General features: G+C 43.6%; 1 protein-coding gene across 5 annotated transcripts in view; it reads left to right on the top strand.

Moving 5' to 3' along the window:
- CACNA2D3 (calcium voltage-gated channel auxiliary subunit alpha2delta 3) overlaps positions 1 to 18,784 on the top strand; it is a 903,838-nt gene that overhangs the window by 492,144 nt on the left and 392,910 nt on the right. For all 5 annotated transcript variants that reach the window (XM_061396642.1, XM_061396641.1, XM_061396640.1 and 2 more), the window contains 2 exons: positions 9,742 to 9,831; positions 18,051 to 18,164. In XM_061396642.1, the coding sequence (XP_061252626.1) occupies positions 9,742 to 9,831; positions 18,051 to 18,164 (204 nt within the window). The remainder of the gene's footprint in view (positions 1 to 9,741; positions 9,832 to 18,050; positions 18,165 to 18,784) is intronic.

The following is an 18,784-nucleotide window of genomic DNA, read 5'->3' as shown; positions in this document are numbered from 1 at the left end:
AGTAATGGAACCATTGAGATGTGTAAAGGCATGTTTGGAAATTCCTAGGAGGAGTTAGACGTCAGAATGAGGCAGTCAAGATCACTGGGACACTGCTTCTTGATTCAGGCTGATTTTATGTTGATGTGAGCAGTGTCACTATTTTAGGAGAAGGTGAGTGGTACCATGTCTTATTACTTGTAGTGCTGATGATTGGAGAACTTCTACAGGGCGCTCTTACCTTTAGCTCCTTAATTTTAGTCTGTTACCTGATGACCACAGTACAAAACAGCCTAACACAGCCAGGCATGTTTGATGAACACCTGCTCTGTAGCTGTATATCATAATTTTGCACCCCATGGGCATTGCCAGATGCTAGGTGTGACCCAGGCAGCAAGGAACAGGGGTCTGCACACTTCCCCTATCTTCTTTGCTCACATGCGAAATCTTGTTCCATTGGATCTCATTTGAAAAAAAAAAAAAAAAAAGATTCCACAGTAAGATTATTAAGAATTTCCAGGCAGTGACAACATAGTATTAAACCAAGCACAGGCCCTTTGAACACAGAACCCTGTGTGGCTGCATTCGTCTTGTGCCCCTGAAACCAGGCCTGTGTGAGATCCCTCGGGGCTCTGTATGCTGCATAATCAGGGATGTCAAGAGCTGCACCCTGTGCATTAGAAGGGCTGTTTGAATATGGATTTAAATATGGGGCTCTGCACTTTGAAACCCACCTTCCTCATACTTTGCTCTGCCATCCTGGACAAATATTTCACCATTCGAAGACTCCATTTGCCTGTGTGTTAAGTAGGAACCTAATAGTACCTTTTAGGGGTGTTTAGGAAGATAGAGTGAAGTTATGGATGAAAGTACCCAGTGCCCAGCATACAGTTATCATCCATCCAGGCTGCCTTTGGAGGAATTGGGTGAGGCAGTTTCCGAAAGCCTTCCTGTGGCTGCAGCAATCCCTTGTCCAGATGTGGTGGGCACAAAATACAGGTCTGCTGAACTCTAGTGACCCGGATGGGCATCACTGACAGGTAGCTGTTAGCCTTTCCCCCAAGTAACCCCAGCCAGAACCACCAATTCTCATCAACTCCGTGGATGGGGGATTGTTTTGTCTCCTGATGTCCACTTTTTATATTAATCCCTTGCTTTTAATTGGGAGGACTCAGACATTCATTATAATTACATAGGAAAAAACATGATTGCTATTATCCCAGAGTTATCAGAATTGATTCAACTAAATCAAATGCTGGTGGAGAGAGAGGGTTGTGTCGCCAGGACCTTCCACTGGCCTGGATGTTGTGACTGTTTCACAGAGATAAGCGGCCTCGCTGTGCCTGCTGGCATCTGGGCGTAGGCAGCCGCGGCGCTCATGCTGGTTCATCTCCCCAGGCATTAAGCTGCACTAATTGCTTTGGAAGGGAGGCCTTCTCCCGGACAGCAACATATGCTGCATGAGCGCCTGAAGCAAAGATAAAAAGCCACCCTCCTCCTCCTTTATTGAAGTTTAATAATAAAATGGAACTGTCACCATTCCCAATAAATTGTTTATTTTAATTTAGAAAAATAATGGAAACTGGCCACTTCCTGGCACGCAGTTGTTGAGGACCGATTTCCTGGCCCAGCTAATTCTGAGCCAAATACTGTCCTTCAGTAGCTTTCTCTAGGAGACACTCAGGCCTCGGTGTCAGTAAAATCAACCACATGTCTCTCCACTTAATAAAACCTAGCCCTTTAAGGTGAAACGAGTCATTTTTCAAGATGGATCAGATTGTAAAGTTGCAAACCAGGAAGTTGGCATAGGTGTTTGAGGCATGAAGTTTTGTAGGAGTGTTTTCAAGTATTTCTTTTAGCAAATATGAAATTAAAATATGCTCACATGTTTCTGTCATCATGGTTCTTTCAGATGTCTTGTTTTTTCCTGTAATAATAGTGAGAAGTCAGCTTGATGCCTTTTGAATTAAGTCAGAAAAGAAGGCATCGATGAAGGAAGTATCTTACTAAGGCTTATAGAGGGAGGGTGAGTGGCAGCGTGGAATTTGGACTTCAAGTCACCTGGCTCCTGCCTGCTGCTCTAAGGCATGGATGCTCTCACTTTTTTACCAAATAAACAGAAGCTTTCTCACCCCCGTTTCATAGGTAGCAAAACAGGCCTGGAAACCAAAGCTACTTGTCTTGGGATATCAGAGCTGGTAAGCAGTCTAACCAAAACTAGGGCTCAGTCTCTTAGATCCTAGTTCAGTTTTATTCTTGCAGAGTCCATGGGGTCTGTATATTGGTTGCTAACATACAAGTATTAATATAATATGATTGCATTAAATATAAACATTTTTGATCTTACAGTAAGCAGCCATACCTGAGAATAGGTTTTAAAAAATCTGTTCAGGAGGCTGCAGGGCAATCAGCCAGGCTCCTTCATTCCCTTTCGGACACTACCCTTGGAATGCACACAACTAGAGTTCATCTTCAACAAATTAGTACAGGCCATGGGGAGGGAAAGCAGTGGATGTTCCACCCATGTGCACTAGGAGTGTGCTGTGTATGAAATGCCTGGCTCTGTCCGGCATGGGCACTCAGAAAATGTGTAAATCAGGCAGTGAAATGACAGTGATTAAGAAGAGGAAGAGTGGGCATAGATGAGATGAGAAAGGTCATTGTAATGCAGGGAGGTCTTTGGGGTTATATTGTCTCAGTCAGGTTTATGTGATGGGCATGGTCATCAACGTCCTTTGAATTGAGTGGCCCAAATACAGCTAAATCTAGTCAGGCAAAGAATCAAATTTGTTGGCTCACTTATCCTAGAAAAGTAAGCATGGCTGGATCTAGGGGCTCAAGCCACGCTGTCATGACTCTGTCTTGCCCCCTTGCATTGTGGGCTCTGTTTTCCTTGGCTGTTACATTTATTCAGATGAGTTCTTCCTGTGCAGTGGCTTCATGGCTGCTGGCAGCACCAGCCTGCCTCCCTGACTTTTCAGTAATCTCAGTGGAGAGAGAATCTTCTTCATCATGTTTCAGTAGAAGCCCAACTATGGCTGATGGGATAAAATTCACAGACTGAACAGGGCTGATCAGGGGGCCCAACCCTTGACTGGGAAAGGAGAGAGAGATTAGCACTGTTCGATTCATATAAATTATGAGGTGTTGAGGAAGAGGGAAAATCAGCAGAGGGAAAAGGATGCTGGATAGGAGAAATCATACATCAGATCAGATCAGATCAGATCAGTCACTCAGTCATGTCCGACTCTTTGCGACCCCATGAATCGCAGCACGCCAGGCCTCCCTGTCCATCACCAACTCCCGGAGTTCACTCAGACTCACGTCCATCGAGTCAGTGATGTCATCCAGCCATCTCATCCTCTGTCGTCCCCTTCTCCTCCTGCCCCCAATCCCTCCCAGCATCAGAGTCTTTTCCAATAAGTCAACTCTTCGCATGAGGTGGCCAAAGTACTGGAGTTTCAGCTTTAGCATCATTCCTTCCAAAAATCCCAGGGCTGATCTCCTTTAGAATGGACTGGTTGGATCTCCTTGCAGTCCAAGGGACTCTCAAGAGTCTTCTCCAACACCACAGTTCAAAAGCATCAATTCTTCGGCGCTCAGCCTTCTTCACAGTCCAACTCTCACATCCATACATGACCACAGGAAAAACCATAGCCTTGACTAGACGGACCTTTGTTTGCAAAGTAATGTCTCTGCTTTTGAATATGCTATCTAGGTTGGTCATAACTTTCCTTCCAAGGAGTAAGCGTCTTTTAATTTCATGGCTGCAGTCACCATCTGTAGTGATCTTGGAGCCCAGAAAAATAAAGTGTGACACTGTTTCCACTGTTTCCCCATCTATTTCCCATGAAATGATAGGACCAGATGCCATGATCTTCGTTTTCTGAATGTTGAGCTTTAAGCCAACTTTTTCCCTCTCCTCTTTCACTTTCATCAAGAGGCTTTTGAGTTCCTCTTCACTTTCTGCCATAAGGGTGGTGTCATCTGCATATCTGAGGTGATTGATATTTCTCCCGGTAATCTTGATTCCAGTTTGTGTTTCTTACAGTCCAGCGTTTCTCATGATGTACTCTGCATATTAAGTTAAATAAACAGGGTGACAATATACAGCCTTGATGAACTCCTTTTCCTATTTGGAACCAGTCTGTTGTTCCATGTCCAGTTCTAACTGTTGCTTCCTGACCTGCATACAAATTTCTCAAGAGGCAGATCAGGTGGTCTGGTATTCCCATCTCTTGAAGAATTTTCCACAGTTTATTGTGATCCACACAGTCAAAGGCTTTGGCATAGTCAATAAAGCAGAAATAGATGTTTTTCTGGAACTCTCTTGCTTTTTCCATGATCCAGTGGATGTTGGCAATTTGATCTCTGGTTCCTCTGCCTTTTCTAAAACCAGCTTGAACATCAGGAAGTTCACGGTTCACATATTGCTGAAGCCTGGCTTGGAGAATTTTGAGCATTACTTTACTAGTGTGTGAGATGAGTGCAATTGTGCAGTAGTTTGAGCATTCTTTGGCATTGGCTTTCTTTGGGATTGGAATGAAAACTGACCTTTTCCAGTCCTGTGGTCACTGCTGAGTTTTCCAACTTTGCTGGCATATTGAGTGCAGCACTTTCACAGCATCATCTTTCAGGATTTGGAATAATTCAACTGGAATTCCATCACCTCCACTAGCTTTGTTCATAGTGATGCTTTCTAAGGCCCACTTGACTTCACATTCCAGGATGTCTGGCTCTAGGTCAGTGATCACACCATCGTGATTATCTGAGTCGTGAAGATCTTTTTTGTACAGTTCTTCTGTGTATTCTTGCCATCTCTTCTTAATATCTTCTGCTTCTGTTAGGTCCATACCATTTCTGTCCTTTATCGAGCCCATCTTTGCATGAAATGTTCCTTTGTTGTCTCTGATTTTCTTGAAGAGATCCCTAGTCTTTCCCATTCTGTTGTTTTCCTCTATTTCTTTGCATTGATCGCTGAAGAAAGCTTTCTTATCTCTTTTTGCTATTCTTTGGAACTCTGCATTCAGATGTTTATATCTTTCCTTTTCTCCTTTGCTTTTTGCTTCTCTTCTTTTCAAAGCTATTTGTAAGGCCTCCCCAGACAGCCATTTTGCTTTTTTGCATTTCTTTTCTATGGGAATGGTCTTGATCCCTATCTCCTGTACAATGTCACGAACCTCATTCCATAGTTCATCAGGCACTCTATCTATCAGATCTAGGCCCTTAAATCTATTTCTCACTTCCACTGTATAATCATAAGGGATTTGATTTAGGTCATACCTGAATGGTCTAGTGGTTTTCCCTACTTTCTTCAATTTCAGTCTGAATTTGGCAATAAGGAGTTCATGCTCTGAGCCACAGTCAGCTCCTGGTCTTGTTTTTGCTGACTGTATAGAGCTTCTCCATCTTTGGCTGCAAAGAATATAATTAATCTGATTTCGGTGTTGACCATCTGGTGATGTCCATGTATAGAGTCTTCTCTTGTGTTGTTGGAAGAGGGTGTTTGTTATGACCAGTGCATTTTCTTGGCAAAACTCTATTAGTCTTTGCCCTGCTTCATTCCGTATTCCAAGGCCAAATTTGCCTGTTACTCCAGGTGTTTCTTGACTTCCTACTTTTGCATTCCAGTCCCCTATAATGAAAAGGACATCTTTTTTGGGTGTTAGTTCTAAAAGGTCTTCATAGAACCATTCAACTTCAGCTTCTTCAGCGTTACTGGTTGGGGCATAGACTTGGATTACTGTGGTATTGAATGGTTTGCCTTGGAAACGAACAGAGATCATTCTGTCGTTTTTGAGATTGCATCCAAGTACTGCATTTCAGACTCTTCTGTTGACCATGATGGCCACTCCATTTCTTCTGAGGGATTCCTGCCCGCAGTAGTAGATGTAATGGTCATGTGAGTTAAATTCACCCATTCCAGTCCATTTGAGTTCGCTGATTCCTAGAATGTCGACATTCACTCTTGCCATCTCCTATTTGACCACTTCCAATTTGCCTTGATTCATGGACCTGACATTCCAGGTTCCTATGCAATATTGCTCTTTACAGCATTGGACCTTGCTTCTATCACCAGTCACATCCACAGCTGGGTATTGTTTTTGCTTTGGCTCCATCCCTTCATTCTTTCTGGAGTTATTTCTCCACTGATCTCCAGTAGCATATTGGGCACCTACTGACCTGGGGAGTTTCTCTTTCACTATCCTATCATTTTGCTTTTTCATACTGTTCATGAGGTTCTCAAGGCAAGAATACTGAAGTGGTTTGCCATTCCCTTCTCCAGTGGACCACATTCTGTCAGATCTCTCCACCATGACCCGCCCGTCTTGGGTTGCCCCACGGGCATGGCTTAGTTTCATTGAAATCATACATACCCACTGGCCTTAGAGTTTCCTCTGACTCACCATCAGGCGATGGCTTGGTAAGGAGGAATGACTAGTCTAGCTCTTGTGTCTCCAGGTTAGTATTATCCAACACAACTTTAGGCAATGATGGAGATATTATTTAATCTTCACAGTCCAGTCCAATGACCACTAGTCACATTGGGCTGTCGAGAACTTGAAATGTGGTTTGTGTGATCAAGGAACTGAGTTTTTAATTTTAGGTAATTTTAATTAAATTTAATATTAATAGCTACATGTAGCTCATGACTACTGTAAAGGGCAGAGCAGCTCTTAGTGGAGGTCCCATCACTAGTTCCCTGGAAGGCAGGATCCCCTGTCACCAATTTGGAGGAGAGTTGGACTGAGAGTTAAATGCAGAGGCTGGTTGACCAGGATGATCAAGTTGAGTTGTTTAGGTTGTGGAGTAGGAGGAAAGGGGGTTTGAATGTGAGAGAGAGGACCGGGAAGAAAAAACAAAGAGAGAATCCTTCATCTGTGACATCATTTAGAAACCTTTAACATGAAGAAATATTTTTTCTATTTAATGTATGAACTCAGTTTCTATCAGGAAGAAACAAAATCCCAATTGACCTTGTTATAATAGCAAATTGAGGGGAATTCCATGACATATTATTGCATTTTGCTCTTAAGTGTCCAACAATAAAAGCAGACGTTGCCTAAAACATCATTCTGCACGTGACATGCAGCTATACATGGATTAAAAGAAGAATTGCTATGTTATAAAAAACGTCCTGTGTAAACTTGTGTGACTGAGCACAACTAAATGCAGTTGACAGAAATGACATCAGATGAATAGAACAAACTTGCTGAGGCAGAGCCCAGCCACTGTGATGTGAACCTGGGTCTGGTTAAGGAACACACTCTCCACAGTCTGTGATCGGCCTGCCATCCTGCTTTGTGTCCTGTAAGATGGGCTGGGTCCACCTTGGGGTGACACTTACCAAGCCCAAGTCTTCTTGGTGGTCACCACTCATTCACCAGTCTGGTTTCCAAGGGTGGAGTTTCTTGGAGAAGACAGACTGATTTGCTCTGACTACTTGCCTACCCACAGTGGGACCCATGAGTTTCCTAGATTCAGTCAACTTTCTGGGTTTATCCACTGAGTGCTCATAGAGGCTATGCCATGAGTTTGGCATCCTGCTGCCAAGTCAAGACAGCAACAATAGAGAAGCAGGAGACTTGGTTCCTGGCTGTGTAGTTTGCCTAGCCCTGACCCTCAGCATGCCACTTGATAATCACTTGTAGACTCAGTTGAGTGCAGAAACTAAGAGCCGGCATACTGGAGACACACTGGCCAGGTCTAAGTCAAGTTCATAGCCAGTGCCTGGCATTCAGGTTACCCCCTCTCCCACCACACACACACACACACACACACAAAATAAACAGCAGTGGGTGTGTAGTGGAAAGGAGAGAATTAGAGCTGCTGAAACTGGCCTGGATAGAACCTGGGCTGGGCAGCTTGGAGGTATGTGAATTCAGGTGCAATACTGGACGTCAGTCTTACTCTCTGCAGAGTGGAATGATGGAACTTCACAGGGTTGTTATGTGGACACAGTTGACTGGTTTTTGTTCAGAACCTAACATCGAGCAGGCTTCTAGAACCGAGGCTGCTCTGGTGAGCGTCAGAGTGTGGTTGCTGTAAGGGAGGGGTGGCCCAGGGAAAAGGTCTTGTGGTTGGTACGCATATCTTCAGGGTGATTTACCAGCTTCACATCCAGCCTTGATTCATGTTCGGCTTGGATGTCATTAAAGCTGATTGCCGTAAGGATCCCACTCAAGCTTTCCAGTCCAGTTTGCCAGCAAATCTGCAGCCCATCTTGATGACCAGAAGCTCCAGGCAGAACAGCATCTTAGAACTATAAGTCCTATCCTAGGATCAGTGTCTGTGATGCAGTGTCTGTGATCAGTGTCTGGCATACTTGGAGTACTGTTGGGTCGCAGGCATAGTAGGAGAAATGAAACCACTCCTAGGCCAGGAAGTCACTAGCATGCCTTTTCCCCTAACCCACCCCTCTTGTCCCTCTCCCTCCTAGTGTCTTTAGTGACTTATCCAGCTATTTCCCCAGCAGACAAGGGTTGGATGCCTTTGGGAACAGAACAATTCATTTCAGTAGAAAACAAATGGTTTTGGATTGGGTCAGTTGGAAAGTGTTGCCAAGTGCTGTGTTGCTGTGAACATGGGCTTTGGGCCAGTGACCATCATGTACATTCCCGTGTACCTGGGCATGGGCCTGGACCCACTCCTGTCTCTTTTTGGAAAGCAGAGATGTTTGGGTTTCACAGTGAGTTTCTTTGTCCCCTTTATTTTCCAGCTGATGCTGGGCTTCTGTGGAACTGACATGGTGGAAAGGCTTGGGGCTACTCCTGAAGAGCCTCCTTCCCATCTGTCTGTTCCTCGAAGCCCTCCTTATTTGTTGCCTGGATCTACCTCCCATAGTCATGGGTCTCATGTTGTGATCCAGTCTTTAGCCTCACTCTTTGGCTCTTTGGGGGCTTCCATTGTGGCTCAGCTGGTAAAGAATCTGCCTACAATGCGGGAGACCTGGGTTTGATCCCTGGGTTGGGAAGATCCCCTGGAGAAGGGAACGGCTACCCACTCTAGTATTCTGGCCTGGAGAATTCCATGGGGTTGCAAAGAGTCCGACACAACTGAGCAACTTTCACTTTCACTTTTGGCTCTTTGGAGGTGGCTTTTGAGCACCAAGTATATGTGTCAGAACATCACAGTCTTGAGTGGGGACAGAATCTAATCAGGTGATTACACACCTGGAGTGCTAAGTGCACGGTGGATCGAGCCTGGTATGGCAGCCTGGGCTTGCAAGGAAGCACTCCACGCTCTCAGGGGTGGGTGTTCTGGGAAGGCTTTCTAGGGCAAGCAGGGGTGAGTCCATCTAAACGGACATGCCCTGAGAAGATAAGAGAGAAGCAGATAAGGGGAAGGCAGAAGATGCATGGAGAGTGTGGAGGGGGAGCATATGTGGAGTCTTAAAAACTGATTGAGTGGAACAATAGGGGAAGGGAGAGGCAGGTGGAGCTCATAGCACTCCCTGGAAGGGTGGAGAGTCACAGGAGATGAAACTGGAGAGGGAGGCAGACATTTTCAACAAATTATAAACTTTTCACCAAAATCTTAACTTCCTTTCTCCTAACATGCAATCAAAGCTAAAAAAAATACATATGGAAGGTAAATTTTATATTAAGTTCTTATGTTTTGAATTTGGAAGGCAAAAACTGAATTATGGCCATTGGGGCCTGAGAATAATGGGTTTTGCTTTGGCATGTGCTTGTTCGTTCAGGGTTGGTATTTCATATAACAGGACAGATGCTAATGTATTTTTTTGCTTTGTTGTTTCAGCACTTCAGGGAGCATCTGGACAAACTTTTTGCCAAAGGAATCGGAATGCTGGATATAGCTCTGAATGAAGCCTTCAACATTCTCAGTGATGTAAGCTCCTCTTTGATTTGCCTTTCTTGCCTCTAAGAGAATAGATGGGATTTTCGTGGGCCAGCATTATTGTTAGTCAGGCAGGGGATAAGAGGGTAAGGCTGGGGAACCAGGTCTAGTTTGGGAGGCCAACCCAGCCCCCTGCTGGGCAGAGTCCATGGTACAGTCTGGTCAGCGGACTCACCTGCCACCATCATTGACTCTGGGGCCACCAGTGTCTTAATACTAGAGCACCATCGACCACAGATTTCTCTCCCTCTGAGAAACTCTCAGTTTCTTCATGGAGTGGATTCCTTATTGTGAGTCACACTGAATCCCTGCCTGTGGAATGTTCAGAGGAAGAAGGGCTTCTCTGTGTGCTATGTTCAGGGAGTGTTACAGGCGCTCCCTATCCCAACCTTCCTCTTGCCCCCTGGAGATGCACAATATGCAGTGTGCACTGGAGGCTTCGGGAAGTCCTGCAAAAGCAAACCCCACTGTACCTACTATTTCTCCTGCTTTGCAGAACAGAGAATTTCAAATATTAATAGCACCTGTTAACATCCTGTGAAATATGTTGTGGAATTTTGGGCTGGTGATTCTGCCCCTTGAATGCAATTGTGTTAAGCTAAAGCATCATGCGACTTCAGTGTTCTTTTTACTCTGGGAGGGCAGTAGGATAATAAATGACTGTCTTTATTAATGCAGATTCTGTATTATTTAACTACTATAGGTTGCATGCTTTTTAAATGTCAGGCACTGGGAATAGTACACCAGTGAACAGAATAGACTAGGTATTTGCCTTAATGGCCCTAACATCCTAGTGAAAAAGTCTGCAAATTATGTCCCAAGAGAAAAATCAGCCTCCATCTTGTTTTTGTAAATAATGTCTTATTGGAGCACAACCATGCCCACCTGACTACATATAGTCTATGGCTGTTCTTGTACTATGGTGGCAGAATTGATTATTTTCAATAGATACCATATGGCCTGTAAACACTAAAACAGTTACTACATGGCCCTTTACAGAAGAAGTTTGCTGACCCAAATTCTAATGATGGGAGACATATGAAATGAGTAGTCTTATGGAGAACGATAATTCTACTGTTCCAAAATGATAAGGGCTTGTTCCTTTTATACAACGAGGTCAAGAGTTCTCTGGCTGGGGGAAGAGCTTTCTGATTAGGTGATGTTGGAGTGCAGACCTGAAGGAAGTGAAGGAGCGGTTATATGGTACCTTGAGGAACAAGTTTTCAACAAGAGGAACAGGAAATGCAGAGGCCTTGAGGGAGGGCATATTTATGGTACAGCAAGGAGACCAGCATGACAAGATCAAGTAGGAAAGAAAGAGTGTACTAGGAAATGAGGTTGCAGAGGCAGCAGCATCTTGTGGAGCCTAATAGACCCAGTGAGGACTTTGGCTCTTCCTCTGTGTGGGGTGGAAAGTCATGGAGTCTGAGCAGAGAATGACAGAGTCCAACTTGGATTTCAACAGCATCCGCTGGCTGCTCATTGATAAACAAAGACAATAGCAGGAAGGCCATTATCTGAGTGACATACAATGGTGGCTTTGGACCAAGGAGGTAGTGATTTAGATGTTAAGAAGCAGAAAAATAGAAGCTACTCTAGGTATTTCAAACAGCAGGAGTTGAACTCAGGAAGTTGGTTGCACAGGGGATGGAAAAGCTGAGAAATCAAACAGAGAATGAACCAATCCATGGATTAACACCGGCAGGAGGCAGCTCCTCTCTGGGTCAGGAAGGACCACATGAGGGAGGGCTGCCATCAGAGCCTCATCACTATGGCCGACCAGAGCAGAACAAAACCACTGAGGAGGCTGCCCAGCAGGAGCTGCAGTGCTAGGGAAGGGCCTGTCCTGTGGAAGCTAGTGCCTTGGAGGCGATGCTGCCAATGCTGGAAAATGCCCAGGCCCCCAAAGCAGAGAGAAAAGGAGAAATGGCTTAGAAATACCTTGGCCTCTCCCTTGAGTCCTTCAGTATTCACCTGAAGACAAAACTTGTCAAAACTATTGCCCAGTCTGGGAAATGTGATTTTCAGGAAAAAAAAGTATGGGGTGGAGCTGAGAGCAAGCAAGCCCTGAATGGGGTGACAGCTATGTCTAAGTTCCGAAAGAGCTGGAGCAACTGGATGTTCAAAGGCTTCTCCTCCAGGTAGCTCTGCAGGCCGCCAGCCATCAGCTTCCAGGTGAGCATTCACCTAGCCCTGTGTGGCTTGTTTTGGTGATCAGTTATGTCTGACTCCATAGCTTGAGCTTCTACCACTAAGCTACAGTGGCTCTCAAGCCAAGGATAGGTCCTAATTCAGGACTTTTTTTTTTTTTTTACCAATAATATCTGCTGGCACATAGAAGGCTATTTACATCTCAGTCCTGAGTCAGTATCGTGTATCAGTGCAGAGGAGATGAAAATAAGGAGGGAGGGTGTCATTTCAGCTTCCGTTGTACAAACCAGAGGCGTTTCCTACTCACCTGGCTACAGATAATTAGCATTTATGGACAACTCAGTGTTTGGGACAGCACATACCTATTAATAATTAATAAACATGACTGATCAGAGCCAAAGACCAAGCTACATCTTTAAATTCTACTTTGAACCTTGGGTAGCTTTTGACATAGCTCAGATAGTAAAGAATCTGCCTGCAATGCAGGAGACCTGAGTTCATTCCCTGGCTAGGGAAGATCCCTTAGAGAAAGGAATGGCTGCTGACTTCAATATTCTTTCCTGGAGAATTCCGTGGAGAGAGGAGCCTGGCAGGCTACAGTCCATGGGATTGCAGAGTCAGACACAGCTGAGTGACTAACACTTTGAACCCTGAATAGGCACCTTCGTAGGGCTTGGAGATGCTGATCTCCACAGTTTAGCAGGCTTTTTCTAGAGGGTGATATTGAAAGGACTTGCCACATTTGGGAAACTGGCTTTCTTCATTTCAAAAACCTGGTATCTAGTGCAGGGGGAGGCTACTCTGAGATGGGGGGAGGGAGTCCCTTGCTTGGAAATGTACCTTGCAGATTTCTGTTTTCCTGCTCTTTGACAGAGGTGATGAAGGAGTAAAGAGTTAGGAGATGCTTCTTGTGTTAAAGTTTGTGGCTTCTGGAGTCAGGCAGGTTGGGTTGAGAAGCCTGACCCACTCAGAGCTTGCTGTGTGACCTTGAAAAAATTCTGCTTGGTTTTACCTTTATTTTCCTCATCTTTAAAATGAGGCTAGGAATAGACCCAACACTGGTCACTTAATTTGTGAAGCCCAGTGCAAATTGACAATGCAGGTGTTTGTTCAAAAGTTAATAAGAATTTTAGGAGAGTGATACCAGAGTGTTCAACCAAGTGTGGGGCCCTGTATAGCTATGTACGTCACATGTCATGAAGCCGGCCATGCTGGATGGGGGTTGAGGATTCAGCATGAGGCAGTGGCGCCAGCTCCCTCTCAGTCATGCTGGGCTGGGTGGGAAGTGCCATCACCATGACCACAGAGACATTAGGCAGCCTCAACTTTTCCCAGGCTGCCTGAGGTTTCTAGAAGCAGCTCCTACCCTTAATGCTTTGGTCCTACTCCCTGCCCAAATCCTCAGGAATCTCTGCTTCCCTTCATCCCCCTCTCTTCTTTTCCTTGCCCTGGTACTTTTTCCTCTCCCCATGCCTTTCACTTACCAAATTTGTTTTAAAACTCTCCTAAGCCAGTGGTCCCTTGGAATGCCCAGTGGAATGCTGTCTGCTTCAAGGCTCCAACATAGGTGTTGTGGTCAAGGTATGGGATGCCCTCCTCCTTTTGGAGACTCACAGTTCATTTGGTACTAGAGGCCTTAGCAGTCCTGCAGTGAACAGACCTTTTAAAATATGTCTATACCAGCACTCAAATTATCGACCCAGGAACTCTCTGCATCATGTTATAACATCAGGATAGAATTTGTAGAACCCACAGGTCCCCAGGCACACCTTCAGGCATAATATTTTTTTATCCTTTAAGAGGGTGTAGTATTTCCAACACCTCCAAGAACCAGAAAATCACCAATACATGGTGGATTTTTTCCCTTGAATTCTAGTGAGAGAAGCATTTTTGAACCAGGGAAACCATCCACATACCTGCTTGATCTACCTTTATCCGTAAAAGCCCTTTGAGGTCTGGCCAGTCAGAAAATCTGAGGGGTCGAGTGTAAATTCCAGAAAGTAAGAAATGGAAGGAACAACAGTGTTTCAAAATGTCCCTGCCTGAGATTTGTTGACAGTTGGCACCATATTGAGTGCACATTTATCCCAGAGAGAGAAACATTTCCATCCCATTTCTTGCCATGGGGCTTTTAAATAGCCAAACACTTTGAAAAACGCAGAGATGGTTAATCTCCCATGAAAATGAAGCTTTAGCTATTTTCCACTTCATCAATATGACCTTTAGTGATATAATTCTCTTCCTGTGTATTATGTCTGCTTTTGCAAGCCAGTATGAAATAAAAAGCTATTTCTTGAACACACAAACACATATACATACACTCTTTCTCTCTTAGACACACACAATTGAAATGCCAATTGTGGTTATAGCTTAGAATGGTTCAGAAGTTCCTATAACTAAATGAAGTTAATTCTGTTTTGCATTTACCTGCATTTCAGTTTCAGCGTTTGCTCAGATGATTTAAAGGCTTGCAGTTGTTGTACAAATGGTTTTGAAAGGAGCATTCAAATAAACTTCTAAGACCCTTCTAGCTATTGATCTCTGCTGCATTCATTAGATTCTCTTAAGAACACAGAGCCGGTTTGCTACAGTAGTTAGCATCTACCTTGTCATGTGACAACTGCAATTATCTTTTTTGGCGATGAATACAATCTTTGCAGTGATTACCTTTAAAAAATTTTTCTTAGCCAATTAAATAAAATTCGGTGACATTTCAAAGACTGTTAATCACAACCAAATGCTCTAAATGTCAGGATGCATTGAAATTTTTGCTGCTAACTGATGAATCACTGAGCTAATTGTAGTTCATCATCAGGCCCTTGTCATTGTTATTATTATGGAAAACACTTTCATCACTCCCGCTATTCAATAAAAAAAAAAAAAGTTCTAGACAAATATGAAGAGAAGAGATATTACTCATCAAAGCATTTGAATTTAATTGCATTCTTCAAAATTCTCCCAACTGCAGATTGCTGCAGAGAAAACCAGGGACTCAGCCATGGAAGAAAGTAATGGATTTAAACAAACAGCTCGGGGCAGCCCCTTCTTCCAGTGTGCAGTATTCAGATATCTTCATTTCCCTCTCTTTCTTGCCTTTTGTTAGGGAGAGTTTTTCCTGGGTGTTTTCAAATGAGTTACATGAACAACGGTTTCAAGGTGTCCTGATTTTTTCCCTTCTGCAGCCTCTGTGGTCAAATGAACAGATCACTTGTATTCAGTGGCACATTACTGGGTTTATCCAGTGACATGAAGGCTGTGTTGAATCACAGGCTCTCCAGAAAATCTCCAGAGCAACCTGTTGATAAGACAAGGCTGCAAGACTGTTTTTTCTTGTTGCACTATGATGATAGAATCTTAGTAGCATCTCAGAGTGGAAAGGGCAAAGTCATTTATTGAGACTATTAAGTGGGTCCTCAGGGTGGAAGAGAAGGAAAATGCTTCGTTAAGACGATATAAATCCTAAATTATAGTTTACGATTGGTGGATGCAGCAAGGGAAGATTTTGAGGTCAGAGGTTCAAAGAGTCTCAGGGTATAAATTGTCCTTTGATGCTTTCTGTTCAAGAGTTGATGGGTCTTTTAGGAAGTTCCTGGAATAAGCACTAAAGTTATTTGCAGTTTTCACCTTCTTTAGCAGGAGTTTTCTAGAATAGTAAGTTATGTCAATGAAGATAGTAGAAAAGAAGTTATGTGAAAAGTTTTGTGGTCCAATGGTCTTAGGTAGTTCTCAGGTATTTCCACCTACTGATACTGTATCACGTGCCTTGTGTGTTTATTAATTTAAAGACACTCTGCCCAGTCAGAATTGCAGGAGTGACTGCCAGGGTCAGGACTACAGTGAGCCACAGTCTCAAGGCCCAGAATTTAAGGAGCAGTCGCTCTCGGGGTAGTGACCTTGGTGTCTGCCATGTGACCCTGGAACACTAGAAAGAATAGAACAGGGAAGAACAGGAGAAGGAAATGAACACTTGTGGAGCTATCAGATTGAGGAGCGTCATCTCATGATTGCGAGGCCTTCGGCTGAGTGTACTGAATCTGAGAATAGATTCTGGAGCTGGACTGCCTGGATTCACATCTCAGCTATGGCAGATAGTTGCTGTGTGACTTTGGGCAAGTTAGCTAATCTCTGTGCCTGTGTTCCTCACTGGTCAAATGGGGATAATGATAGTACTACCTCAGAGACTAGTAGAGATTCAGTAAGTTCATACTTGTAGCCCAGCCTATAATGGGCATACAATCTGTGCTGTAACAACCTTATGAGCATGTTGTTCCCATCTTATAAATGAAGAAAAGGGTATTCTTTTAAAATATTTATGTATTACTTATTGTTAAATTTTGTTTGAGTGCACCTGGTTCTAGTTGCAGCATCCGGGATATTTTAGGTATGGCATTTGGGATCTAGTTCCCTGACCAGGGGTCAAACCCAGGCCCCATGCACTGAGTGTGTGGAGTCTTAGCCACTGGACCACCGAGCTAGTCCCTAGAAAAAATATTCTCAAAAGAGAATTTATACTAGGTACCAGTTTGTGGTGCTGAAATAAGATTGAATATTTTCCACTATACTATGGTATTCCATCCGTGTTTTGAGTTGGTTTTACTTTGTCCTATTATGACCACGAGGCCATCCATTCCATCCATTCATCCATTCATCCATTCTTCTCTAAAGTCACTGCAACTTCAAACTCCACATTAGAAATCTAAGTTCATGGAGACTGGGCATTACACTTCAGTGTGAGTGCTCTGGTAGCTCTGGTTCATCAGTCAGCAGCAAATCCAAGGGTGGCCATTGTCCTTCCCCCATGTCATGGTCAGTAGATAGAACCTCTATACATTGTCAGTCATGCCTGTGTGCATGCTCTCTGCCCTTTCTGAAAGGCCCTTGCCCCGGATGCTCACCTCCTTCTGGCATTATTCAAATGTCACCACCTCATTAATGGCTTCCCAGACTATATTTTCTAAAGTTACCCCTCTGCATTTTCTATCCCCCTACTTTTTTTTTTAACTTTGCATCGACATTATCAAACATAAAACATAATTTACTCCTTTACCTTGGTATCTCATCAAACAGAATATAAACTACATGAGGGAAGAGATTATTCTGTGTTTCATCCTCAGCACTGTGTGGGCACTTAGCAATAATTTTAAAATAAATGAAAAAAAAAAAAAGCAACTTCACAGTTTGTAGTGGTAGGAGTTTTCACTACTGAAAGTTAAAATCTTTTTGTGTGTTCCTCATTGGTATGTAACTGTAGGGTTTTTAAAGGACACTGCTTTGAATTTGTAGCATTAATAGCATTCATTAAGGAGATTCTTCACCCATGATTCAAGGGAAGGACACAAATCTCTGATAGCTGTCATCTAGTCAGCCAAGCTACCACTCACAAAGGCTGGGCACTTTTGAAATACTCTGTAAAACTGAAAGTTGAAGTACAGAATTGGTATCACAGTGGGCACAATCTTGGGATTTCAGCAAGCTGTACATACTAACATACATAATATATAATGTTACATGCTAACAAATACATGTTTAAAACAAACCCTAAAAAGAGTGCTTACAGTATATTCTGAATTGGCATGCTCCTGACTTTATTCTCCATGTGTACAAAACCTCCTTGATTTTATTACATAGCACAATCTGTATCCATTAGACTCATTCAAACTAAATTCATTTAGATTTTGAAAGAGATGTTACTCATCACATATTCTGTTGCCCATAACTGTGTTTGTAAAAGGTTGCTCTGCCAACTCCTTTGGGCTTATATTCGGAAGCACTATCCATGTTTGAAGGTAAGAGAGGTTGACCATCCTAGAATCTCATGCCTACCTTGTGTGTGTTTTTAGGAAATCTCTTCTGTGGTCTGTATTTAGTTTCAATTTCTCAGAGTAAATATGGAGATCCATAAGTGGGCAGAAGCTTATCCTATAGGTTCTTTCTGGTGGTGCAGAATAAACTCTCATTTTAAGAGGCTTCCTGAACCTAAGATCTCATGCTTCTGAAGTCTCGTGGGTACACATAGCCCTCTGAGGTGTTTTTCAGTTTGTACTTGTTTCTTTCCGCAGTTCAACCACACTGGACAAGGAAGCATCTGCAGCCAGGCCATTATGCTCATCACTGATGGGGCAGTGGACACCTATGACACGATCTTTGCCAAGTACAACTGGCCAGATCGAAAGGTAAGTCGATGTTGATGACATCATGGTACCATCATCTGTGGAGGATCTCTGTTGCATTATTACCTCCAGCTTGTCCATGGATAAGTACCCCGTGTGGACTTCATCTCATAATGGCCTATGGTTTCTCAGCCTTGTGCTTTCTGGTTGACCAAAACAGAATACTATGGCTTTCCTTGTTTTCAAAATGAAACTTTTTTTGGTAGCGAGAAGAAACCCATGTAGAAGTGTTCAATGTGTTCAGTGAAAAGAGTCACTGTGAGGTGTGCTGTGTCCATGATGGACAGTGCTTCTCTTTGTTGATGTTTTCCATGGAGCCAGAGCTGCATGCTGAACCCAGCACCTATAGAATGGGGAAGGCAACTGTGTGGCCCTGTAGCCATTTCCTCTGTTTCCATGTTCCTGTAGTTCCTTCCTGTACCCTCATTGCCATCCAGAATCTCCTCTTCATCCCCCAGTGCCGTTGCTTACTCTTGTCAAAGCTTGTCTCTTCTCTACTCAAATTCTTTTTTATTTTCAAGTTAAGATTTATTTATTTGATAAACCCATATGTTAGGATGTCCGTGACAGATATCAATGTTTTTGGTGTCTTTTGAGTGCCTTAACCCAGAGGTTCTTCAAGC

The sequence above is a fragment of the Bos javanicus genome, chromosome 22 (genome assembly GCF_032452875.1).
Source record: "Bos javanicus breed banteng chromosome 22, ARS-OSU_banteng_1.0, whole genome shotgun sequence".
NCBI lineage: Eukaryota > Metazoa > Chordata > Mammalia > Artiodactyla > Bovidae > Bos > Bos javanicus.
The sequence above is the reverse complement of the archived record's forward strand: the minus strand, read 5'-3'. Positions and strand labels throughout refer to the sequence as shown.